The 22,108-nt window shown below is 36.6% G+C and overlaps 1 protein-coding gene across 3 annotated transcripts in view; it reads left to right on the top strand.

The window, feature by feature from the left end:
• The window catches only part of nlgn3a (neuroligin 3a), a 214,960-nt gene that overhangs the window by 182,904 nt on the left and 9,948 nt on the right, over window positions 1–22,108 (top strand). For all 3 annotated transcript variants that reach the window (XM_058797606.1, XM_058797605.1, XM_058797607.1), the window contains one exon: window positions 2,740–3,529. In XM_058797606.1, the coding sequence (XP_058653589.1) occupies window positions 2,740–3,529 (790 nt within the window). The remainder of the gene's footprint in view (window positions 1–2,739; window positions 3,530–22,108) is intronic.

The following is a 22,108-nucleotide window of genomic DNA, read 5'->3' as shown; positions in this document are numbered from 1 at the left end:
GTGTTTTGCTGGTCATTAAAGTATTTTAATTAAAGGCTCACACTCTCTAATTGTTCACCATCTTCAAATAATAACAGAAGGCTTCACATCTTTTTTAAATGCGACTTTATAATAGGTTGTCAATAAATTAAATTATATTGATTTAATTATATGGCTTTGTGAAATTATTCACATATCAATATTTGCTAGAAAAAGCCCCTAAATGAAAATAATACAAAGACATTATTGTGGCAGATATGTAAAAAAGAGAAAATGTTTCCTTAGAATTTAGTATATTGTTTTCATTTCCACATAATTTCCACATCTCCGGCCTACAATCCACAACAATCCGATTTGTTTAAACAAAATGTAGAGTTTTGGAGCCATTCATGCAAAATACATTCTTCAACCTGCATAAATTTTATTATTATTATTGGTCAATGTATGATTGAGTATGATTGATACCTTTTGTCAGTGTGTTGCTGTTTTTTAAGTGTTTTACTCCATGAGCATTGCATTTTAAGGTGCAGAATCAAGTTTAAATGCATTCTCAAGACCTGTGCATTGTGTTTTATTTTGTTAGGCTCTGTTTAGCTGTTTTTGACTCCAAGAACACATCCTATGTAAACAGCAAAGCTCATTAAAAGTTATTTCCCCGTAAAATGTTAACCGTGAATATAACGCAGCGAAAATAAATCTGATTGGTGGGCAGACATTTGCTCGTTTGCTCCAATCCCTCACTCATTCCGTTTCACAAGCTCATTCATTAAATCCTTATTGTGAATACTGCATAGTGGAATAGAGAGTGATTTCACTGACACTGTTGAGAATAAAAACTAATGCTGTTTGATTTGGTTGTGAAAAGTCACCTCTGTTGGTCAATGATACACAGCAGCCACATGTGTGTTTATTGTTTGTTTCGTGGTTGTGAAAAGATTCAGTCCCCCTTTGGGTTACCAAGGGCTAGCTTTTTGTGATGCCCAATCAAGAGTATATCAGGGTATCTTGTTCTAGCTAATCAAAACAGCCTTTCCAATTTTTTTATTTTTTATTTTTTTTATTTACTGTATTTATTTTTTTGTACATTCTGTTTGCAGTAGCCTACTTTGCTTTTGGACAGAAGGTGATGATTTTATTGGTAGATGTAAAATTTTAAAAAACAATTGACCTCTTCTTAGAACTAACTTAATAATCAAATTTACTTTTACAAAATATTTCTTTTCTTAAAGCTAACTTAAACAACATAAAACATAAAATGAAGTTTAAATTGAAATCTTTAATTGTTTGCATTTCTCAAACAATATGTTGAACAAAGTTGTAACCTTCCCAAAAACAGACTAAACAGAGAGATTGTTTGGGTAAAATTAAATAAAAACTTGAAGGAATAAATGTCACTGTCAAAAGTCAAAAGATTCTTGGCATGGTAGCTTTTCTGCAATGACAAACAAGCCATTAGGGACTACAGGTGGAAAGATATTCTAATAATGATTGTAATATATATATATATATATATATATATATATATATATATATATAGTTTTTTGTTTTTTGTTTTTTTTATAAACTGTAATTCTGTAATATTTATACTTTAGAGATTTAACTTAACCTTGATGCCTTATGGTGCAGTAAGTTAAAACTCTGGTTCAATTTACCTTACAGCATTTGGCTCACTTTGACCCATAGCTGCCATTTTGAAAAAAATGTTTACTAATTCAGGCTAATATTTAGCTAAATGATTTGCATGGTTTTATATGTTGCAAAATCACCAATATGCATCATAAATATTTTTAGACCTGGATAAATTTGTTTTGATGTAACAGCCATTACATTTGCTACGGTATGCTAAAATTTTACTTTTACAAGCCAAAAACTGTTTTTAAAGTAAATGTGTGCCTTCCACTCCTCCCATGTGTTTCTCTTTTTCACAGTCTGGCCGAAATTATGAGTGGGTCCAAAATATACGGTCACATGACAGTAAAAGTGTACAGTTCCCAAGATACAGGGGGTGGGTCAACTTGCCCCACTCTTCCCTACTGAAAGACCAGCTTTGGCTGGTTTTAGCAAAGTAATCCGTTAAGCTATAAGGCAAAGCAGTTAGCACTAAGCTAAGGTTGCAGGCTAATGTTTCGTGTACAATCTCATACTGATTAGCAACTTCATTTGCTTTGACCATTAAAAATGTTCTATAGTGTGAATATGGGTAGTATGAATGAAATTCGGATGCACTACATCCATTATGTTGTCACTTTCAAGTGACATACCAGCATTAGTTTTGTTGCTTCATTGCCATTCAAGGCTCCTCTTACATGGGCTCATGGATTAGTAAAGTATCCACTGAATGCACACTCCAGGATCTCACCACAAGTCGTACTGTAGATCATCTGGGTATTTTTCAACTACTGGTTTTCAAAGACTATGAATTTGGACACATTATTATTATTATTATTTTTTTTTTTTTGCCATACTGTTTTCTCACAATAACACTGTATGGAAGTTGTCATATTCGAACACAAACTAAGCGACCTTAGCGAAAGCTAACTTAAACTGCAAAGAAAGGGAAGTGGTTCATTTGTCCAACTACAGCTTTTTTCATATTGTAAGGTAGATTAAGACATTAATTTTCATATTTTCATGATGACACTACATCACACTAATCAAACTATGCTGAAAACATTAAACTCCCAGTCCTGCTTTATATTCATTTATTCCTGATGAGAAGCATTGTTTAAAATGCATTTATTTTGTCTCCTCTTGCTGCAGGACTGTTTCATCGTGCCATAATCCAGAGTGGCTCAGCATTGTCCAGCTGGGCCGTCAACTACCAGCCGGTTAAGTACACAAGGCTGCTGGCAGAGAAAGTGGGCTGTAATGTGCTGGACACACTAGACATGGTAGACTGCCTGAGAAAAAAGAGCGCTCGTGAGCTGGTGGAACAAGACATCCAGCCAGCTAGATACCACGTCGCCTTTGGCCCAGTCATTGACGGCGATGTCATTCCGGATGACCCTGAGATCCTGATGGAGCAGGGCGAGTTCCTCAACTATGACATCATGCTGGGTGTCAACCAGGGCGAGGGGCTGCGCTTCGTGGAGAACGTTGTGGACTCTGAAGATGGGGTCTCGGGCAATGATTTTGACTTCTCAGTCTCTGATTTTGTGGACAGTCTTTATGGTTACCCAGAGGGAAAGGATACGCTACGAGAAACCATTAAGTTCATGTACACGGACTGGGCAGATAGAGACAACCCTGAGACGCGCCGTAAAACTCTGGTGGCGCTTTTCACCGATCATCAGTGGGTGGAGCCCTCGGTGGTGACGGCAGATCTTCACGCCCGCTATGGGTCGCCCACGTACTTCTACGCCTTCTACCACCACTGCCAGAGCCTGATGAAGCCCGCTTGGTCAGATGCGGCCCACGGAGATGAGGTGCCCTACGTCTTTGGTATTCCCATGATTGGCCCGACCGACCTCTTCCCCTGCAACTTCTCCAAAAATGATGTGATGCTCAGTGCTGTTGTCATGACCTACTGGACAAACTTTGCCAAAACCGGGTAAGTGCCTAACTTTCAACATGCAAAGTCTGGGGCATGTGCCATTATGTGATTGTGTGATGCACACTGAATTTTAATTGACCAATCCATGCTTTTTTTTTTTTCATTGAGGATGCTTATGTGGAATTCTGGCTTACCATTAGGCTAGACTGGGGCCTGAAAAAAAAAAAAAAGTTTTTGTTTATATAATATATATATGTGTGTGTGTGTGTATGTGTGTGTGTGTGTTTATAAATATATATACATATATAAAAAAACACATACATACAGTATATATTTTGTAAATATTTACATGTATTTACATGTATAATTTTATATTCATATAATTTAATATATTTAATATATAAACATAACATTTTTGTGAAATATATACATGCGTGTGTGTGTATTTATATATAAATAATAAATATACACAGCACACGCACATTATGTAAACAAAAACTTTTATTTTAGATGCGATTAATCATTTGACAGCACTAGTTTATATATAGAGAGAGAGAGCGAGAGAGAGAGAGGAAGATAAGCAAGAGTGCTGTTTTTCTAAAAATCAACATGAACACAAATGTCATATTAATTTTACACTAGGAACAGCCCATGGTGGATTGCATCTCTTTATGATATGAATACAAACAATAATTTTCTCTTGTTCAGAACAATATGCATCCTAATGTTGCTATTGTCTTATTTACTGATATCTGTAACTCGAAAAATTACTAGTCGTTGTAATTACATGTCTATAATGACATATAATTATTGTTTATTAGCTAGACTGAAGATGGCTAAACTCGCTTGCAAATTACAGCTAGTAATCTAATTATTAGCATAACTGTTTATTCATACAAATAAAAAAAATGTCATTCATGCATGATAAACACAATATTTGAAAAAATATTTGCAATGCACATCATCATTCATCTTCTCTGTCCTGTGTGATGCTGCTGCTGGTTGGACTGTGTGCGAAAATCCTGCATAGCGCACCTTTAATGGTTCTTAATAAATTTAATCTCATTTAGTAATTATTGATTACCTAATATGGAACAATCTCAGTCCTAAATTCACTACTTACTGATTGGTTATCTTAAGGTTGTACTACTCATTTGTCCTGCATTACTTCCTGTATAGTTACCTATTACTGATGGATCATTATTCTAAAGTGTTACTATTTTCTGTTTGAGACATGAACTGCCTTTGGTGTGGATTTAGTTTTTTGTAGCTTTGCAGATCATTTACATGTGCAAACAGCTATATTACACACTAAAGGAAAGGTCAAATAAAAAAGAGCATAATAAGGTGCCCTTTAATAGAAAAAAAGTGTCATGGCCATTTAAAAGAAACTAAAAATTGGCAGAAATTACATTTCTAAATTTGGTGAGTTGAATAAATTTACACCTCCTCCAGATCATTTGCATTAAATACAAAATTCTGTCATCATCTACCCACATCCATGTAGCTCAAATACATACGAATTTTTCTTTACTATGGAACCAAATGTTAAAGCTGCTCTTTTCCATGCGGTGATAATACAATGCATGACACCTCTGTCAATAGGTTTATTTTATACCATATTTACTTAAAATTCAGAGGAATCAGAGTTAGAAACATTACTGAATGAATGTCCAGATCATTCAATGACAAGGTGATAATTCCAAAATGTGAAATACCAGCCAGTAAATCAGAATGAACAGTATATTTAAAAAAAAAAAAAAACCTTGCTACATGTTCTGCGTTAGCTAATATCATTGCTCTTTTGATTTTGATCGCTTCCATTGTCCTCATTTGTAAGTGCTAAATGACTAAATGTAAATGTAAATATTTATGCACCACTAGTGTGCAATTGAAAATACATGTACGTTGGGTAGCACTCATTGAGCATGTCTGTTTTTTGATATCTGTGAGCAAATTCTGTTGCAGAATACTATAGTTTACAGCATACAGTATGAATGGGACTTGAGACCCCGTGCAGAGAGAATTATCAGCGGAACTTATCGCATTTCTGCCCCTCAGAAATATCGATCAAAACCCCTCTCTTCAGTTGATCACTGCCGCCCCAGGTGACCGCATACTCAACAGCGCCTCCTCCCTCGCTCCCCCTTCTCCTTCCTGCTCAATCCTGCCCAGAGCACAAAGCATTATAGATCTGTATGAGGAGTGCTTGTAATCAGCTCTAACAACACAAATCTAATTTGACAACTGCTGTTACTGAAAAAAATTGATTGGTCATGCTGCTGCTTCTCCACTTTTACCAGTCACAATAAAAATGACACCCCTTGACATTTATAAATCATTCTTTAACTGTTAAGTGCACACTAGGTGTAGCCAAAAAATAACATACACAGAGTGGAAATGCTAATGGATGAGTACCGCAGGCTATTTTTTCTAAGTCAACATTCTGCAAGCATATCAGAGAACTTTTCAGAACAACATCTGTCCAGAAAATGTCATATAAGCTCAAGGGCATGGGACATTTGTACGCTAAACACTGATTTTCCCCCACAGGGTAATCATTTTCTCAGTTAGACTGCCAGATTTTCTCAGTTTCTCAACAAAAAGAAAAACAAAAAATGAAATTGTTTGGTGAGTGGATTTTGAAGTATTTCCTATCTGCTCTGGGTTGACAATATAAATTAATAGATTGTAATTGATCCTCATTTTAACAATCACAATCTTGTTTCTAAAATATTCAATATTGTAACTTTTTATATTAGTCTGTCAAATTCAAATTCTGTGAATTGTATTATAAAATATAAAATTACTTATTAGCTATTGCATGAATGGATGAATGAATTGCCTTATGTGCAATTTAAATGTTTAAATATATATTTTTAAGTGTTTATTATAAAAAATAAATTGCAATTGAATTGAATAGTTTGATCATTTTAAATATTATATAGCAATGTACCAACTGACAGGGTTCCCTGTAGTTTATTCCCCATATTGTTCCCTCTGCTGTACCTGATATATCCAAATGAATTGATAGCAAATCAAGTCAAGATCAGAATCAAAACTAATTGTGAAATCTGCGCAAATACCCAGCCTTATTTCCGATACTGAAACAGGAAGTTAGGGAGGGATGCATTGAAGGGCTTATTTCTTTTCTTTTTTTTTAATAGCCGATGGATGAAAACAGTAAAGATGCATTCAAAACAAACCACTTGTTTTGCCACTTGATGGTTGGGAAAGGAAATAAAGCATGACCACCAACCACGACTTGCTACTTTCGATTGCTTGTCGAAAACAGATGATACATTCAGTTTAGAGGACATTCTCATTATAGAGAACATTTTATTGGACAAAAAATACAAACCTGCAAGATGAGTCATTAATATTTGTGGTCTGTTTTGTCATAACACAAAGACTATCAATTGTAAATGTGTATATCTGTTCATCTATTAAGTTTGCCCCTTTTAATTTGAATTAAATCGATGGCCTCAAAGCTTCTTCCAGTTTCTAAATTGTAATGTCTTGAACATATTTTGATGCAAAGGCACAAAACCATGTTCTATCTAGCTTTAAAAACATACTGTCCATAAAATAATCACTCAAAGTAGCCTCGACCCCTGCTGCATCCTATCTGCCATTTTAAAAACATCCTTTCAGAAATACTAAAGATTATTTATTACATGACAAACACTGTATCCTCTTGCAGTCATTCATCTAATGGCTTCCAATTGAACTGGCATTATAGAATCCATTTTAAGCACTACTAAGTTTCTGATATTACTGCCCATAGAGTTGCTCCATTTGTGTGGCTGTATTGTGAGGAGCGGATTATATAGGATACTGCTTAGCAGTCGGCTTGTACAGAGCGAAGGATTAGATGCCAGGATAATGAACCTCTCAATCGCATAAAGCACGCAAATCGTCACTTCCATCTTAACCAGCAAACTCTCTGGTTTAGTTCTGATGCATGCTGGGATACAGCCACAAATGTGCACTACAGCATGTGAAGTGTGCTTACAGCTTCTCCATGTGATGACCTAGATAGCACTCCCTGGCATCTCTCTAAACTGGACACTTGTACCCGAGTCAAATACATGCGTAAATATGGAACCTGGAGTCGTGTAGGTGAACGTTATATTAAGCTTGTGCCATTTAATGTCAACAGTACGTATCATTCCCTAAAGCGAAATTCTTCTTTCCGCTTCATGGTGCTTACAAGCAGTGTTTTCCCCCCTGCAGTTGGAATACAACATGAAAACAACCATTAAGTGAGAAATCTGGGTAGAAGGGCATGTTTGACAAAAAAACTAGGCTAAGTGAACTGACAAAGTAACAATGTTTCCTTTTTGGATACCAAGCTTGATTATGAGGCTAATAGATACTTTATGTTATGTTATGTTATGTTATGTTATGTTATGTTATGTTATGTTATGTTATATGTTATGTTATGTTATATGTTATGTTATGTTATGTTATGTTATGTTATATGTTATGTTATGTTATGTTATGTTATGTTATGTTATGTTATGTTATGTTCAGTGTTGGAAAGCTTACTTTGGAAATGTAATAGGTTGCGGATTACACGTTACCCTATTTAAAATGTAATAAGTAGTGTAACTATTTCATGTGATTTCATTTGATTACTTTTCTAAATTTTTAACTCATAATCATTTTGAAACATTTAAACCAGGCAGGGTTAACCTTACAGACGTACTCAACACTAATTACTGTCAGACTTTTAAAATCCTTCATCACTTGATTTAAGATTATAATAATTTCATTTTAAAGCACAGCCACCACAAAATAAGACTTTAGCGCCTCTTTTTACTTTGAGCTCATTCTGAGGTTAAATACAGATTTAAAATCATAACAAGAAACCATTTAATAGCTATGACACTGTTTCTGAAATCAAATCTATGCAAAGCTATGACAGGAAACACTAGCATCTAAAAAATAAAAAAAAACAGTTAATCTTAAAAAATAAATGATTATACTTATAACAATTATTGAATAATTATGTGTCCTATTCTGTGTCCTAAACTCCTGAAACATTGGTGTCTCATATTTTAAAGCAGTCAATGCAATTTGGGAAAGAAATCAATCATATCTGTATGTGTGTGTGGAAATATTCAGAAGTAACCCCCTTTGTAATCTTTAACATTTTCATAAGTAACTGTAATTTAATTACAAATCTTTTTTCCAGTAACTGTAACAGATTAGTTACATTTATTTTGTAATTAAATTATGTAATTTACATGTAACTAGTTACTCCCCAACACTGATTATATTATATTATATTATTATACAAATATTAAAACCCGAATTAAAAGTTATGTGTTACATTAAAATGAAATATATCTGGCATAAAACCTGACAAATAAATATGTGGATTATTTGCTGTGGTGGCCCCTAATACGTGCAACCGAAAGTGTGAAAGATATTAAAATGTTATATAATTATTACTACCTGTTCTCATGGCATTTACGTACCTGGGTGCACTTTTAGCGTGACATGAAATACGTACCAAAAGGTACATATCACTGCAGTTTCCAAAATAAATGAACACTTTCACACAAATTTACAGAGTTGCGATTAATAAAGCGTAATTTTCGCACAATTACTTGAAGAATATCATGCTATGACTTCAAAACAATATTAATATGCTGGGAGATTTGAAAACTGATGCTTTTGAACGTTAGCATCGCACACATCCAGCTTCATATCTATGGGTTTTCATAGATGATAAGTTTGTTCGGTAGCTCGCGGAGTACAGAGACGGACTTAAAAGACGAGAAGCACCGGTTCGATTCCCGTGTAACTACGGTTCGACAAAGCAGTTAAAATCTGCGTAAAAGGAAGTTCAAATGGCACAGTTGCATCAGCTAATACGTTTTTATATCAGTTTTGCATTTGTTAACACTATCGGGTAGGTTTAGGGTTGGATTTGGTGTAGGGCATATTTCCAACCTTTAGCGACAGTCCCCGGATATTTGAATTCTGAACCGCCACAATACGTATCTGAAGCAATGTAATAAAAAAACAGCAATACGTACCAATATCTACGCAATAAAATGTGCCATATGGAAGCAGAATAATGACAATAGTTTTTGAAACATAAAGCATGCTGAATTCCACAAATCGAAAAAAAGATGCATTGCAATTAACAGTGCTTGCATTTTAATGCCTTGTATTTCCAGGGCTTGCATTTTTAGGTCCTGAAATTTAACACAGTATTGTTTATTTAAGCTGTGAATATTTCAATTCAAAATATTTCACACACATTTTCATAATTAAAAATTCAACAATTCATATTCACCTTCCAGAATTCACTTCCAAAATATTCAATCTGTTTAAAAATACGATGTATAATATTCGACAGGCAAATTTCGGTCACTTTATTTCACTTTCCAAATTCGCTGCCACAAATTCAGTGGTTAAAACTCGGCAGAAAATTCAGCGTTGCACATCCGGGAACCGCAGGAATGGCAGTAGAGCACCGATGCATGATCTCCAGCTGATGTCAGCCGCTCACCAGCAGGTGGCGCAAGCGGCTGTTGATGAAGGCCATATGTGGATCAAGTCCTTCATTTACAAAAACTGATTTGTAGAAATGGAGCAAGCGCTAAGTAGAAGTTTTGATTATCGGGGCCAGCATAAACATGTGGAAACGCTGATTGTGTCTATGTTTAATTCAACATATTCGCTGTTTCCCGTATCCTACATGCAAGCAGCTTTCTCAACCACAAAGGAGATTATAATGCTCTTTTACCCAATGCTGAAGTACAGAACTAACATTACATCTGAGGCTTGTGTGAAGCTGTGCTGTAAGACTGGGGTTCCCCTCATACGTCACACTCCAGGATTCCCCAACGACACGTAACGGCCTCAGTGAACTAATACAGTAATATAAGACCTCAGATCTCAGAATACACTTTATTGAAGATTATGCGAACTATATCGACAGTTAAGCAGATGTAGAATATGAACGAACGCGCAAGGTTTCATGCTGTTTCCCTCAGAAATCGTTTAAAGAAAACACATTATGCGGCTCAGTAGTGCACTAACACAATAACAGCTATTAGACTTGTTTGAGATGCGCCTCGCCTGAAATGTAGGCGGCTGCAGTGAGGGGAGGAGTGAAATAAGCGCAGTCAAGACGGACGTAGTTCTGCCCTCTCGAAGTAGAACAGATACCAACAAGATCAAAGGCAGAAATCGCGTTATTCTCACTCATGTGCTGTGCTGCTAATAAATGTGATATAATTTCAGTTCTGCTGCTTTTATATAAATATGATGAACAAGACACCCAAAGTGCTTGCTATTTGATATACGAAAGGCATATTTATCATCCATTTCTACTTTAATATAAACATGTATTTTAGCTTTTTATAGAAATATGACAACAATCACATATCCCACACAGATATCGCACAGTCATAGTGTTTGGGAATATTCAAGCATAATTTAAATACACAATCACATGAAATCAGATTGGCATCAGGAAATCAGGCATGCATCTCGCGGTGATCGGTTCTGCGCAGATTTTTCTCATCTCCAACAAGCCTATTAAAAGACCAAACTCAGATCTTACTGACGATGCAAACAGATGAGGATATGAAGTTAAGGAACGCGCACGTTAAACATTTCCCATAAAGTGCATTTGCCTCAGTGATAATAAATGATTAAATTCAGCATCTAATTAATAAAATATATTAAGGTATATTATGTACATTTAAGCAGATGAGCCCAGAATATGAGCCCACAACCAACAAGTTTCACCAAACCATTTTTTCTCCCATGGAAAACCAAGCACTATAGTTTTAGGTTTGATATTCACCTAGGCTGCTTTAGGGACCGTCTGCAAATTTACCTCACAGTACAAAACTAAGTAATAATTTATTAAATTATTTAAATTTAATTATTAAATTCCAATCATTTATTCAAATTAACGTTTACAGTAAATTTATAATTTACTCAAACTGACTAAATGTATATTGCCAATAACTCGCCTTAGACAATAATTTCCCTAAGGATGTGTTGTTGTGCAGGGAAACGAGGAGATGAGGAATAATTCTAATAATACAATCTTTAATGATAATCTTCGGAGAACAAGGAACTACGACAACATAGACAATATAAGACGGAACACAGAGGTCAGGGAACACAGGACTTATAAACACACGGAAATCAAGGGAGGAGACCTGAAACAGGTGGGGAACAATCACACACGGCTGGGGACTAATTAACTAATGAACACGAAACTAGGACACAGACAGGAACGCCAAATACGGTCACAGGAGGAGGGGAGAAACACAGGACGCGGAGACACAGTCTGACACTAAGTATGTACACTACACAAATATTTTTAAGAAAAAAAATTACAGTAATTCATCAAAATGTTACTAGTGACTTACTACAGTTGAAATTTGGCCAACATCTTCCTCACTGTACATACAGTATATAATTATTCTTAAGAAATTACTGTAATTCACAAAGTTTTTTTGGGTTTTTTTTTTGATAAATGAAGACAAAAATGTTTATTTTTCTGGTTGTCATATACTCATTAAGTTACAATTTTCATATGCTCAAGCAGAACATTAATGTTATCTTGTGCTTTAGCAAGGTATCTCTGTAAACCCTCCTTCAAGTTACCCACTGTATTTATTTTTAAATATTTTATAAATCCCTCCATTGAATATTTAATTCCCATTTGGTGGCCTTTTGTGTCCAAAATTGTGCAAAAACATCGTGGGACATGGTTTTCACACTGTAGCTGTCATTGTAAGAAGTGAGCAACTCCATTTGTTTGTCTGAGGGAGCAACAGTAACTAAGGGGGGCGGGGCTTACCGATAGGTCAATTGTGAATTGTACATGCAGTAAGGGAGATACTGGCGAAATTTCACAACTTACTACAACCTGTGGAACATGAAAAACCCTTTTGGTGAATTACTGTAGTTTTTTAAAAAATATATATATTTGTGTACTGTACATACCGTAAGGGAGATATGGGCAAAATCTAACCTGTAGTAAGTCAGTTTCGTATCTAGCAACGTACTACAACCGTTGGAACATGAAAAAAAAAACCTTTCCAGGCATCTATTATAAGTAAATAATTGTGTACTGTACATATATATATATAAAGGGAGGTATTGTCAAAATATCATCTGTAGTAAATCACTATGAGCAATACAAGCTTTACAATTTGACAGTGTCTTATTTTAAATGTTAAAAGTAATTTTAATTTAAATACATTGGACGGTTTAGCCCAGTCGGTGGAATTGTCAGACGGCCCCTTGGGGTGTGATAGCGCATCAATGCTTTCTCAGGTTTACATTTGCAGCAACAATACACCTAGGCGGTTTTTAACTAATTTTTTATGTTGATATAAAGTGGTTGCTTACTGTTAAAACTAATCGTGGTATTGATATCTTTGTAGGACTGTCGACTCTATAGATCAGTGGTAAGGGAAAGCAACGAAAATGCAGTGCGTTGCGTTCTTCTGACCTCATTTGCATGCCTGTATATAGTTCGCATAATCATCAATAAAGTGTATTCTGAGATCTGAGGTCTTATATCACTGTATTAGTTCACTGAGGCGCGTTACGCATCGTTGGGGAATCCTGGAGTGTGATGTATGAGGGGAACCCCAGTATTACAGCACAGCTTCACACAAGCCATGATACAAAGCTACAGAAACTAAACAACCGAAAGCAATATATCTTCCTCAGATTTAATGTTAGTTCTGTGCTTCAGCATTGGGTAAAAGAGCATTATAATCTCCTTTGTGGTAGAGAAAGCTGCTTACATGTAGGCTACGGAAAACAGTGAATATGTTGAATTAAACATACACACAATCAGCATTTCCACATGTTTATACTGGCCCCGATAATCAAAACTCCTACTTAGCGCTTGCTCCATTTTTGCAAATCAGTTTTTGTAAATGAATGACTTAATCCACATATGGCCACCTGCTGGTGAGGGGCTGACATCAGCTGGAGATTATGCATCGGTGCTCTACTGCTATTCCTGCGGTTCCCGGATGTGCAACGCTGAATTTTCTGCCGAATTTTAACCACTAAATTTGTGGCAGCGAATTTGGAAAGTGAAATAAAATGACCTAAATTTGCCTGTCGAATATTATACATCGTATTTTTAAACAGATTGAACATTTTGGAAGTGAATTCTGGAAGGTGAATATGAATTATTTAATTTTTAATTATGAAAATGTGTGTGAAATATTTTTAATTGAAATATTCACAGCTTAAATAAACAACTATGTTAAATTTCAGGACCTAAAAATGCAAGCCCTGGAAATGCAAGGCATTAAAATGCAAGCACTGTTAATTGCAATGCATCTTTTTTTTCGATTTGTGGAATTCAGCATGCTTTATGTTTCAAAAACTACTGTCATTATTCTGCTTCCATAGTGCCAGGGTTCACATATTGAACCTGTTTTAGCGCCACTCAGTGGACATTTCTATTTGAAACTGCGGCAAAACGTGCAGCAAGGTACGTAAAACGGTGTCGCACAAAAAGTGCGCAGAGGTACGTATTTTTATGAGACCAGGTTGAATTATTAAGTCAAGTCAAGTCATCTTTATTTATATAGCGCTTTTAACAATACAGATTGTGTCAAAGCACTTAACAGTATTAAATTGGAGGATAGAGTGTCAGTAATGTATAATGATAAGATTAAACACTTGATTTTCAGTTAATGACATTTCATTATTGAATTCAGAGATGTCATTGTCTAGCTCAGAATTAACAGAATTATTAGGTAATAAACAAACATTTTTTGCCACATTAGTAAAAAGCATAAATGTCTTCTATTCGTAGAGGGTTTTATAAACAGGTGGTGGGTCTGACAGCTCTCATAATGTGTTTAATGAATTTAAAAAAGACTTTAGGCATTATTACATATTTCTTACTCCTAACAAGTCTTTTTGAAGAAAAGTCAAATAGACATTTTATCTGTCTTTGGGACAATTATTAAAAATCATTAATCTCTGAAATGAATGGAAGAATAATGGTAAAATGCTGCCAAGTGTAGAACCGTTAAATTGAATTCAAATCTCAAAGGGTTTTTAGACAGGTTTTTTTTTTTTCTCTCTCTCTCTCTCTCAGCTGGTTATTAACAGTAAAAGTGTAATTCATTAGCACCCTAATTAATTTATCAAGTGTTAACCAGTGGCCATTAGTCCTGCAGAAAAACAAAAGCATCCAAGAACCTTCTTCACACTGATAACTGAATTGTCGGCGCATATCGCCTTTGTTCAGGCTACAAATGGACCTCAAATGCTGCCGTCTGCATTTCTATAGAGATCGTAGCGCTAGCATCTGATGGACAGGGGCTGTTTCCTCTATATTCTTCTACTGTGTCATTCAGCCTCCAGTCAAACAGCCCATGCTGTGCTGAGCCCGAGACGTCGCTGAGCAGAATACTGTTGTGCTTTTCCTTTTGTTCTCCTATTTTCTCTGCATCTCCCTTCGTGCTTTCTTGTAAGAAGAACACAAGCCACTCTCAGAAATGCTGAGGCCTGCTGGGATGAATCCAGATATATTTCTGTTTGAAAAGCCCATGTTTTTTCATGATGCTGTCCCTTGCCGAGATATTGGCAATTCCACTATAAGAATAAAACATTATTAATCAATAATCAATAAGCCACGATTAATAAATAAGGCTTAGCTGCGCACGTGCCAGCTTGACCGTAATCGCTCAATGATTTGACACGACCTGCATTTCGTGTTTTGTCAATGCATCTGTATTGACGTCTGTCTTATTGAAATTCTGTTGCCTGGACTTTATCTGAATGGCAAGCAGATGCTCATTAACTCACACTGTCTTTTCGTATCTGCCTCGTGATTGTGAAACCAAAAATAATCATTTCAATGCTGCATCTTAATGGGCGGTTTCCCTCACCGCTACACCAAAACGGAAACAGTCCCTTGAACATCAGTTGACCCTGCACCCAAGGCTAAGTCTATCTCTTACTCTGTCTTTGAGCTAAACTGCTTCCCACATCTGCTTCTTTTGTCGTTCATAGACCTCAGCGAGTCCAATCGAGAATAAAAAGGGATTGTCTTTATTTTGTTTAGCAGCCTTCTAAAATTAAGTCAGCACTTGATACTGTAGGAAATATCTTGGCAATATGCAGATTTGGTTTGGAGAAGGGAAGGAAGGATCCCTGGATGCTCATGATGAAGAGGCTACGCTGCATGTTGAATGTAATGAGTTGAAGCATCGTCAGAGAAGAACTGAGCGGTCAGCGCCGGACAGGAGTTAGGACACATGTTGACCATCTCTCACCTCACCCATCCGATCAATAGCAGTCATAATGAAGAGTGCACAGGGTCCCGTGTCCTGCAGCTACCTGTATTACTTAAAAACCATTGCCTTCTTTTTGGCTTACTGACGGAAAATTTCCCTGACCTTTTTTGAGTGTTATGGTTCAGTATTTTGAGCCTCATTTTATAAACAAATAAACACTTTAAAAAGTGTTGATTGCCCATGCAAAAGTCACCATTACAATGCTGGGATTGGATGACAGTTTATGAATATATTTTAGTGTGCTGCTATGCAGTTGCTCAGGTATCTTGGATAACTGCGCACATCGTCAGCGCTGGTGGGCAAGGGGTACGCGGCAGCAGGTCAGTAGACTATTTTGCAGCATGGAAACTACTGCCAAATGTGTCTCAGTGGGTCCTGCGCACTGTAGAGAGGCTACAGAATCCAGTTCGGTTCTCTTCCACCTCGATTCAACGGGGCGAATTCCACTCTGGTGGGCCCCGAGCAGGCTCTGGTAATGGAACGAGAAGTAGATACTCTCTTAGGGAAGGAGGCCATAGTGGTGGTTCCTCCTCACGAAAGAGAGTCCGGGTTCTACAGCCAGTACTTCATAGTTCCAAAGAAGGATGGAGGTTTGCGTTCCATTTTAGATCTGCTTCAATTGAACCGTTCAGTCAGCAGACTGAAGTTCAAGATGCTTACACCAGAGGGGAAACCCACTTTGCATGATCAAGGTCTCTCCATGGGAGATTCCCGTCAGGAGGGATCTCCTCTCACAGGCAGGAGGCACCCTTAGCTCATAGCTTCCGGTCTCTCAACCGAGGTTGTTGAGACCATCCTCCAATCCAGAGCTCCCTCAACAAAGGAAACTGTACACCCTGAAGTGGAGACTCTTCACTTCATGGTGCGGAAATCGCCAGCTCAACCCAGTTAACTGCCCGATTGGTACAGTGCTGGAGTTCCTGCAGGCTCGACTCTCCGCAGGGTTAACCCACTCCACCTTGAAGGTTTATGTGGCGGCGATTTCAGCCTACCACGCCTATCTTGGTGGACAGTCGGTGGGTAGACACCCCCTAGTTACACGTTTCCTCCGTGGTGCACTGAGGCTAAGGTCCCCAGTACGGTCCCAGATTCCTCCTTGGGACCTGGCTGTGGTGTTGGATGCTCTCTGTAGGCCTCCCTTCGAGCCTATTGAGGAGATCTCTGACCGCCATCTCACCCTGAAGACTGTGTTTCTTCTGGCGATCTCTTCTCTGAAGAGAGTTGGGGATCTGCAGGCCCTGTCAGTGGCCCCTACTCACTTGGACTTTGCACCCGGCATGGCCAAAGCCTTTTTGCACCCTCGTGCAGGGTACTTCCCCAAAGTTCCTTCTGTTACACCGCAGCCTGTAGTACTGCAGGCCTTCAGTCCTCCTGCCTTTCGGGAGCCTGACCAGCAAAGGCTTAACTGTATGTGTCCAGTGCGAGCACTAGACGCATACGTCCACAGAACTGCCCTGTGGAGAAGGGCGGACCAACCGCTGATTTGCTATGGTCCCCCTAAGAGAGGTCTGCCTGCTACACAGCAGACTTTTAGTCGGTGGATCGTGGATGCCATCAACACAGCCTACGAGTCCTCTGACCTCCCCTCGCCGATGGGAGTCAGGACTCATTCCACTATGAGTGTGGCGGCCTCCAAGGCCTTCCTTGCAGGTTTCCCAATACAGGACATCTGCAACGATGCGGGAAGGTCTACGACCATGACTTTTGTCAGGTTCTATGGCTTGGACATGCGGGCCACTCCAGGCTCTTCCGTCCTCTCGCCCTAGATGTGCTCCGCAGGGATACACACTGGGCAGGGACTGGTAAGTCTGGCAGCGTGGATATCTCTTTCCCCTAGCATTCTTGGACGCAGCTCGAGTTCCTGAAGAGGAACTCCTTAGGTTACGTATGTAACCCCAGTTCCTCGAGGGAACGAGACGCTGCGTCTCGATGCCACACTTCCGGCATCCCTGCCGGCGCTTGCTTCATTCCAGAGGCTGACGCCGGTTTCACCACACGTGCTTTTGTACCAGCTGGTCATTACATCACCTCGCCCATGACGTCTCGCCCATCCATTGGACAGATTGCACTTGTATTCAGAGCCGGTTACGCTGAAGGTGTTCCCCTAGCGTTCTCAGATGCAGCGTCTCGCTCCCTCGAGGAACTGGGGTTACATACGTAACCTAAGTTTTCTTCTTCTTCTACTTTGGAAGTTTATGGCAGCCCAGAACTGCTTGCAGGAAAGTTATGAAATTTGGCACACATATAGAAGACGGTCTCATTATTAACCACAGCACATTTGGAATCTCTATCTCAAACTCTATAGCGCCACCAACAGGCCAAATTTGCACTCGTATTTCTGCTAATAACTTTAGAACTGTAAGGTCTAAAAGCAAACTTCTTTTTTTCCTTGATTTTTTTGGCTCATGCTGAGTCAAATGCAAACCAAAATGTATATTTCTTTGTGTCAAGATTTTTTGCAATTTTTAATTTTGCAAAAATCTACTCTACCAAAATTGGCTCAACAATTAAAATTATACTTTAAAGTGCTTGTGTTTTCTATATTAGTCAACTTAGTAAATAAGTGTACTCATTTAAAACACTTTTATTTTACTTTACTTTACTTTACTTTACTTTACTTTTAGTCATTTAGCAGACGCTTTTATCCAAAGTGACTTACAAATAAGAAAAAGTAACTAAAACTAAAAGTTAAAAGTCTATAAATACTATATATACACACACATGTAAGAAAATAAAGAAATTAAATAAAAATGACAAATGCATACAACAACATTTCAAAACTACACATTTAAATGAAAACAAAAAATAAAGCTAAAAACAATTCAAATACCAAAACAACAAAAAGTATGAGTATAATAATGATTCTAACATAACACTAAGCCAAACACAACAAAAAAAAAAAACTACATGTGTATGTACAGCCACACACATATACTTATACATATACATACATACACATATAAATATATTCAGTATATATATTATTTCATTTCCATTTAGTATGTTGAAGTACTAAAAATAACTAAAATTAAATAAAACTAAAATTTTATTTAAAAAAAAAAACTATGCAGACATAATAAAAAAAACTAATAAAATGACAACATTACTGCAACTGTAACTAAAACTAAAATAGATAACAAATACAAATCAAACTGCATTAGTTTATCAGTAATCCTAAAAAATAACACTGAGCCAAACACACATGCTAAAAACAGCAATAACTTACAAACACGACAAAATATTATTAAAAATTAATGAAGTAAAAGTACTCTTAATTTGTAAAATGTGTACTTCAAAAGTGTATGTAAGTTTAAGGAAGCGTCATGAAAATGTAGTCTCTTACATAAGTGGTCTTTTATTTAATTGATATTTTATGCATGTAAAAAAAAAAAACTTTTAATATTTCACTACACGCTACAAGTTCACATTCAATAAAACTGAATTCAAAATTGCATTCAAAATGCCATTATGGAACAAAAAAAAACATAATTCGTTGGATAAAGCAGTTGATCCTGCTTTGACTATATTCATTGGTGGAGCAAAAGTAGACAGGTTTTGTGTCTAAGATGTTAATTTTTCCTCAATATTAACTTTTTTAAAGTGTTAAAAAAAAATCAATATAATAGCAATTTCATACTCACAATCATGCTTTTACTCTAAATATCGTCATCCATTCACATTCCTAACCCTAAGTATGAGTAATATTAACCTTATCAAACACTGCTAATTATGTTTTTTCTTCTGTGAGGAAATGAGGAAGTAATGTGGAATTAAGCATTAACCAGCCACTGACCCTCTGAACTTTAAGAAACAGCAGTTTAAACTTTATGGGCTGAACAGCAAGGTTCTTTGAAAGCAACCTCTTTCTCTGTCATGCTGTTTTTATGTTATATATTCTATCTGCTGACCTTGAGAACAGCAAAGAGAGATAAGAAAAACTCTAAATGTAACACTGCATCTTTCAAAAGCGAAGGCAGTTGTGTGTGGACCTTGAAATGTACCGTAAGATGAAAAACCACATGTGTGCACACTACCACCTGTATTTATAAATAATCCCTAGATAGAAAACTTTAAAATTAAAAGTGCATACACTACCTTGAGTTAGAATCAGTGCTATTCAGTTGAAGATTCAGTTTTCATTGAAATAAGTGACCCTGACCAAAGCACGGTAAGAAACTGAAGAGGAAACAGAGGCTTTTATGATGCCCCATTGGATTTGGTGTCTATATGTCCACAGTCATCCAAGCGCTGCAAATTAGACTGATGAATAACCAATTCAGCCCTATCGAATTAACTTTGACTCGTTTTCACCTTGTCATATTCATTAGATTTATTCTGCTATGACTGCTATATGAAAAAAAAAGCAGGTCCCAAAACAGAATGTTTTTTCATTCTTTTGACGTGGGTTTTCCAAGAGTGAAACCAATTCTCCTTTTTTCTTTTTTTTTCTTTCATTCTTTCTTTCTTTCTTTAGTTCTTTCTTTCTCCATGTATGTCTGTAAAGGTGAGTTTTCTGTGGCTTACTGTCTGAAGTCAAGAGTCCACCCCAAATTTTCTAGGACATTCTAGTCTATATATTTTTTGTCCAATTTATTGTTCATCAAGTGAAAATGGTATGCATGACCACTGATCATTAGCACACCTCTCCTCAAAAAAAAAAAAAAAAAAAATACACATGATTTAAGGTATCTTTCAGGTCCATAATAAGTGCACAAAAGTTTAATACTAAGGAGTTTATAAATACAAACAATTAGCCTTAACTAGCACCACTAACTAAAATAATTAATTAATTAATTAAAAAATATATAAATAAATGCCCATTAAGGGTGGAATTTTGTCCAGACTTAATTTGCTACTAGGAAACTAGAATATTGCACTACTAAGATTGGATCCTTTGACGAAAATATCTTCAGGCAGACCTCTCCCTTTGGTGTAAGGATGGTGTTTAGGAAGTCCAACCTAGTTTCAGAATCTCAATGGCTGTGGAGTAGTTTCCTCTCAGGGCCTGAGATCTGAATGAGTGGCGCTGATAGAGCCTGAAGTATTGCTTCACTGGGCAAGCCCAAGTGGCCTGAACCGTAGAAACATTTGAGCGGTTTAGGAGGCAATCTGAGTGGGTGACCTGACAGAACACCGTCAGCTAATTCTCTGTTTGCACATACACTGCCCAGATTGTGGGTTAGTGGGATGAATGGGGCACCAGCTCAGCCGTTGGGGAGGGAAAACACTTATTACACATTTATTGACATTAAGACTGTGGACTTGCAGTTTATTATACAATTATTATATACTACACAATATGTCATGGTCAAAATCCAAATATTCAATCAGGGTTATTAATAGTTAACTAAAACTAAAATGTAAACCTTTTTTTAAAGTTTATTATTATCATTATTATTTGTATTATTATTAATATTAATAATAATAGTTTTAATACATCAAGTTAAACTAAATGAAAATGAGAAATGTTGCCTTGGCAACTATCTGAAATAATAATAATAATAATAATAATAATAATAATAATTTAACAAAAATGCAAACAAGAAATATAAAGATGAAAATAAAAACAAATTCTAAATATGAATAAAAACTATAATAGTATCTCAATGATAATAAAATAACTGGTTCAATAAATGAGGCTAACAAATCCAGAATGACAGACAAAATATGTAAGAGATCAGTAACATAACCAAAACATGAGTTCAGTATAAACAGGCATAACTGCAGGAAAAATGAGACTTCACAAACATTGAATGACTCAGACTGCCTTATATCAGAGCCCCTCCCCTAGAGGGAACCTTCAAGGTTAACAAAAAGAAGCATAACGCCGCAGTACACTGGCAAGGAGACAAGAAACCTTACAAGAGGCCTTTTTTAATGGATGTCAATGAAGAAGAGTCTTCAACTCTAAATGAACTGGTTTTGTGATGGAACAACACACAGTCGACAGACTTTTGGGCTAATCTCTTTTGGAGTTTGTCCCTAATGTTGGAAATCACATTTCTAAGCTGTCAGACTTATGAGTTTATGTTATTGAAATGTAATTTCCTCTTAGAGATTGCCCATTATTTGAGATTGCATTCATGTGTATATCACAAATGGTGCTGTAAGGGTTACACGCTAAAATTGAATACTTTTAATGCAAAAAAAAAAAAAAAATGTTTAGAAATATCCCTAACCTTAAGTGTGATCATTAGTACTTGTGCTGTCTGGTAGCACTACAGGCAGTAATTATTCATCTTCATTTACATCAACACATTAATCTCGAGCTAAACCCTCACGTGTGAAACGCCCACACAAAGTATGTCAT

Source organism: Onychostoma macrolepis, chromosome 14, assembly GCF_012432095.1.
Source record: "Onychostoma macrolepis isolate SWU-2019 chromosome 14, ASM1243209v1, whole genome shotgun sequence".
NCBI classification, from domain to species: domain Eukaryota; kingdom Metazoa; phylum Chordata; class Actinopteri; order Cypriniformes; family Cyprinidae; genus Onychostoma; species Onychostoma macrolepis.
The sequence above is the reverse complement of the archived record's forward strand: the minus strand, read 5'-3'. Positions and strand labels throughout refer to the sequence as shown.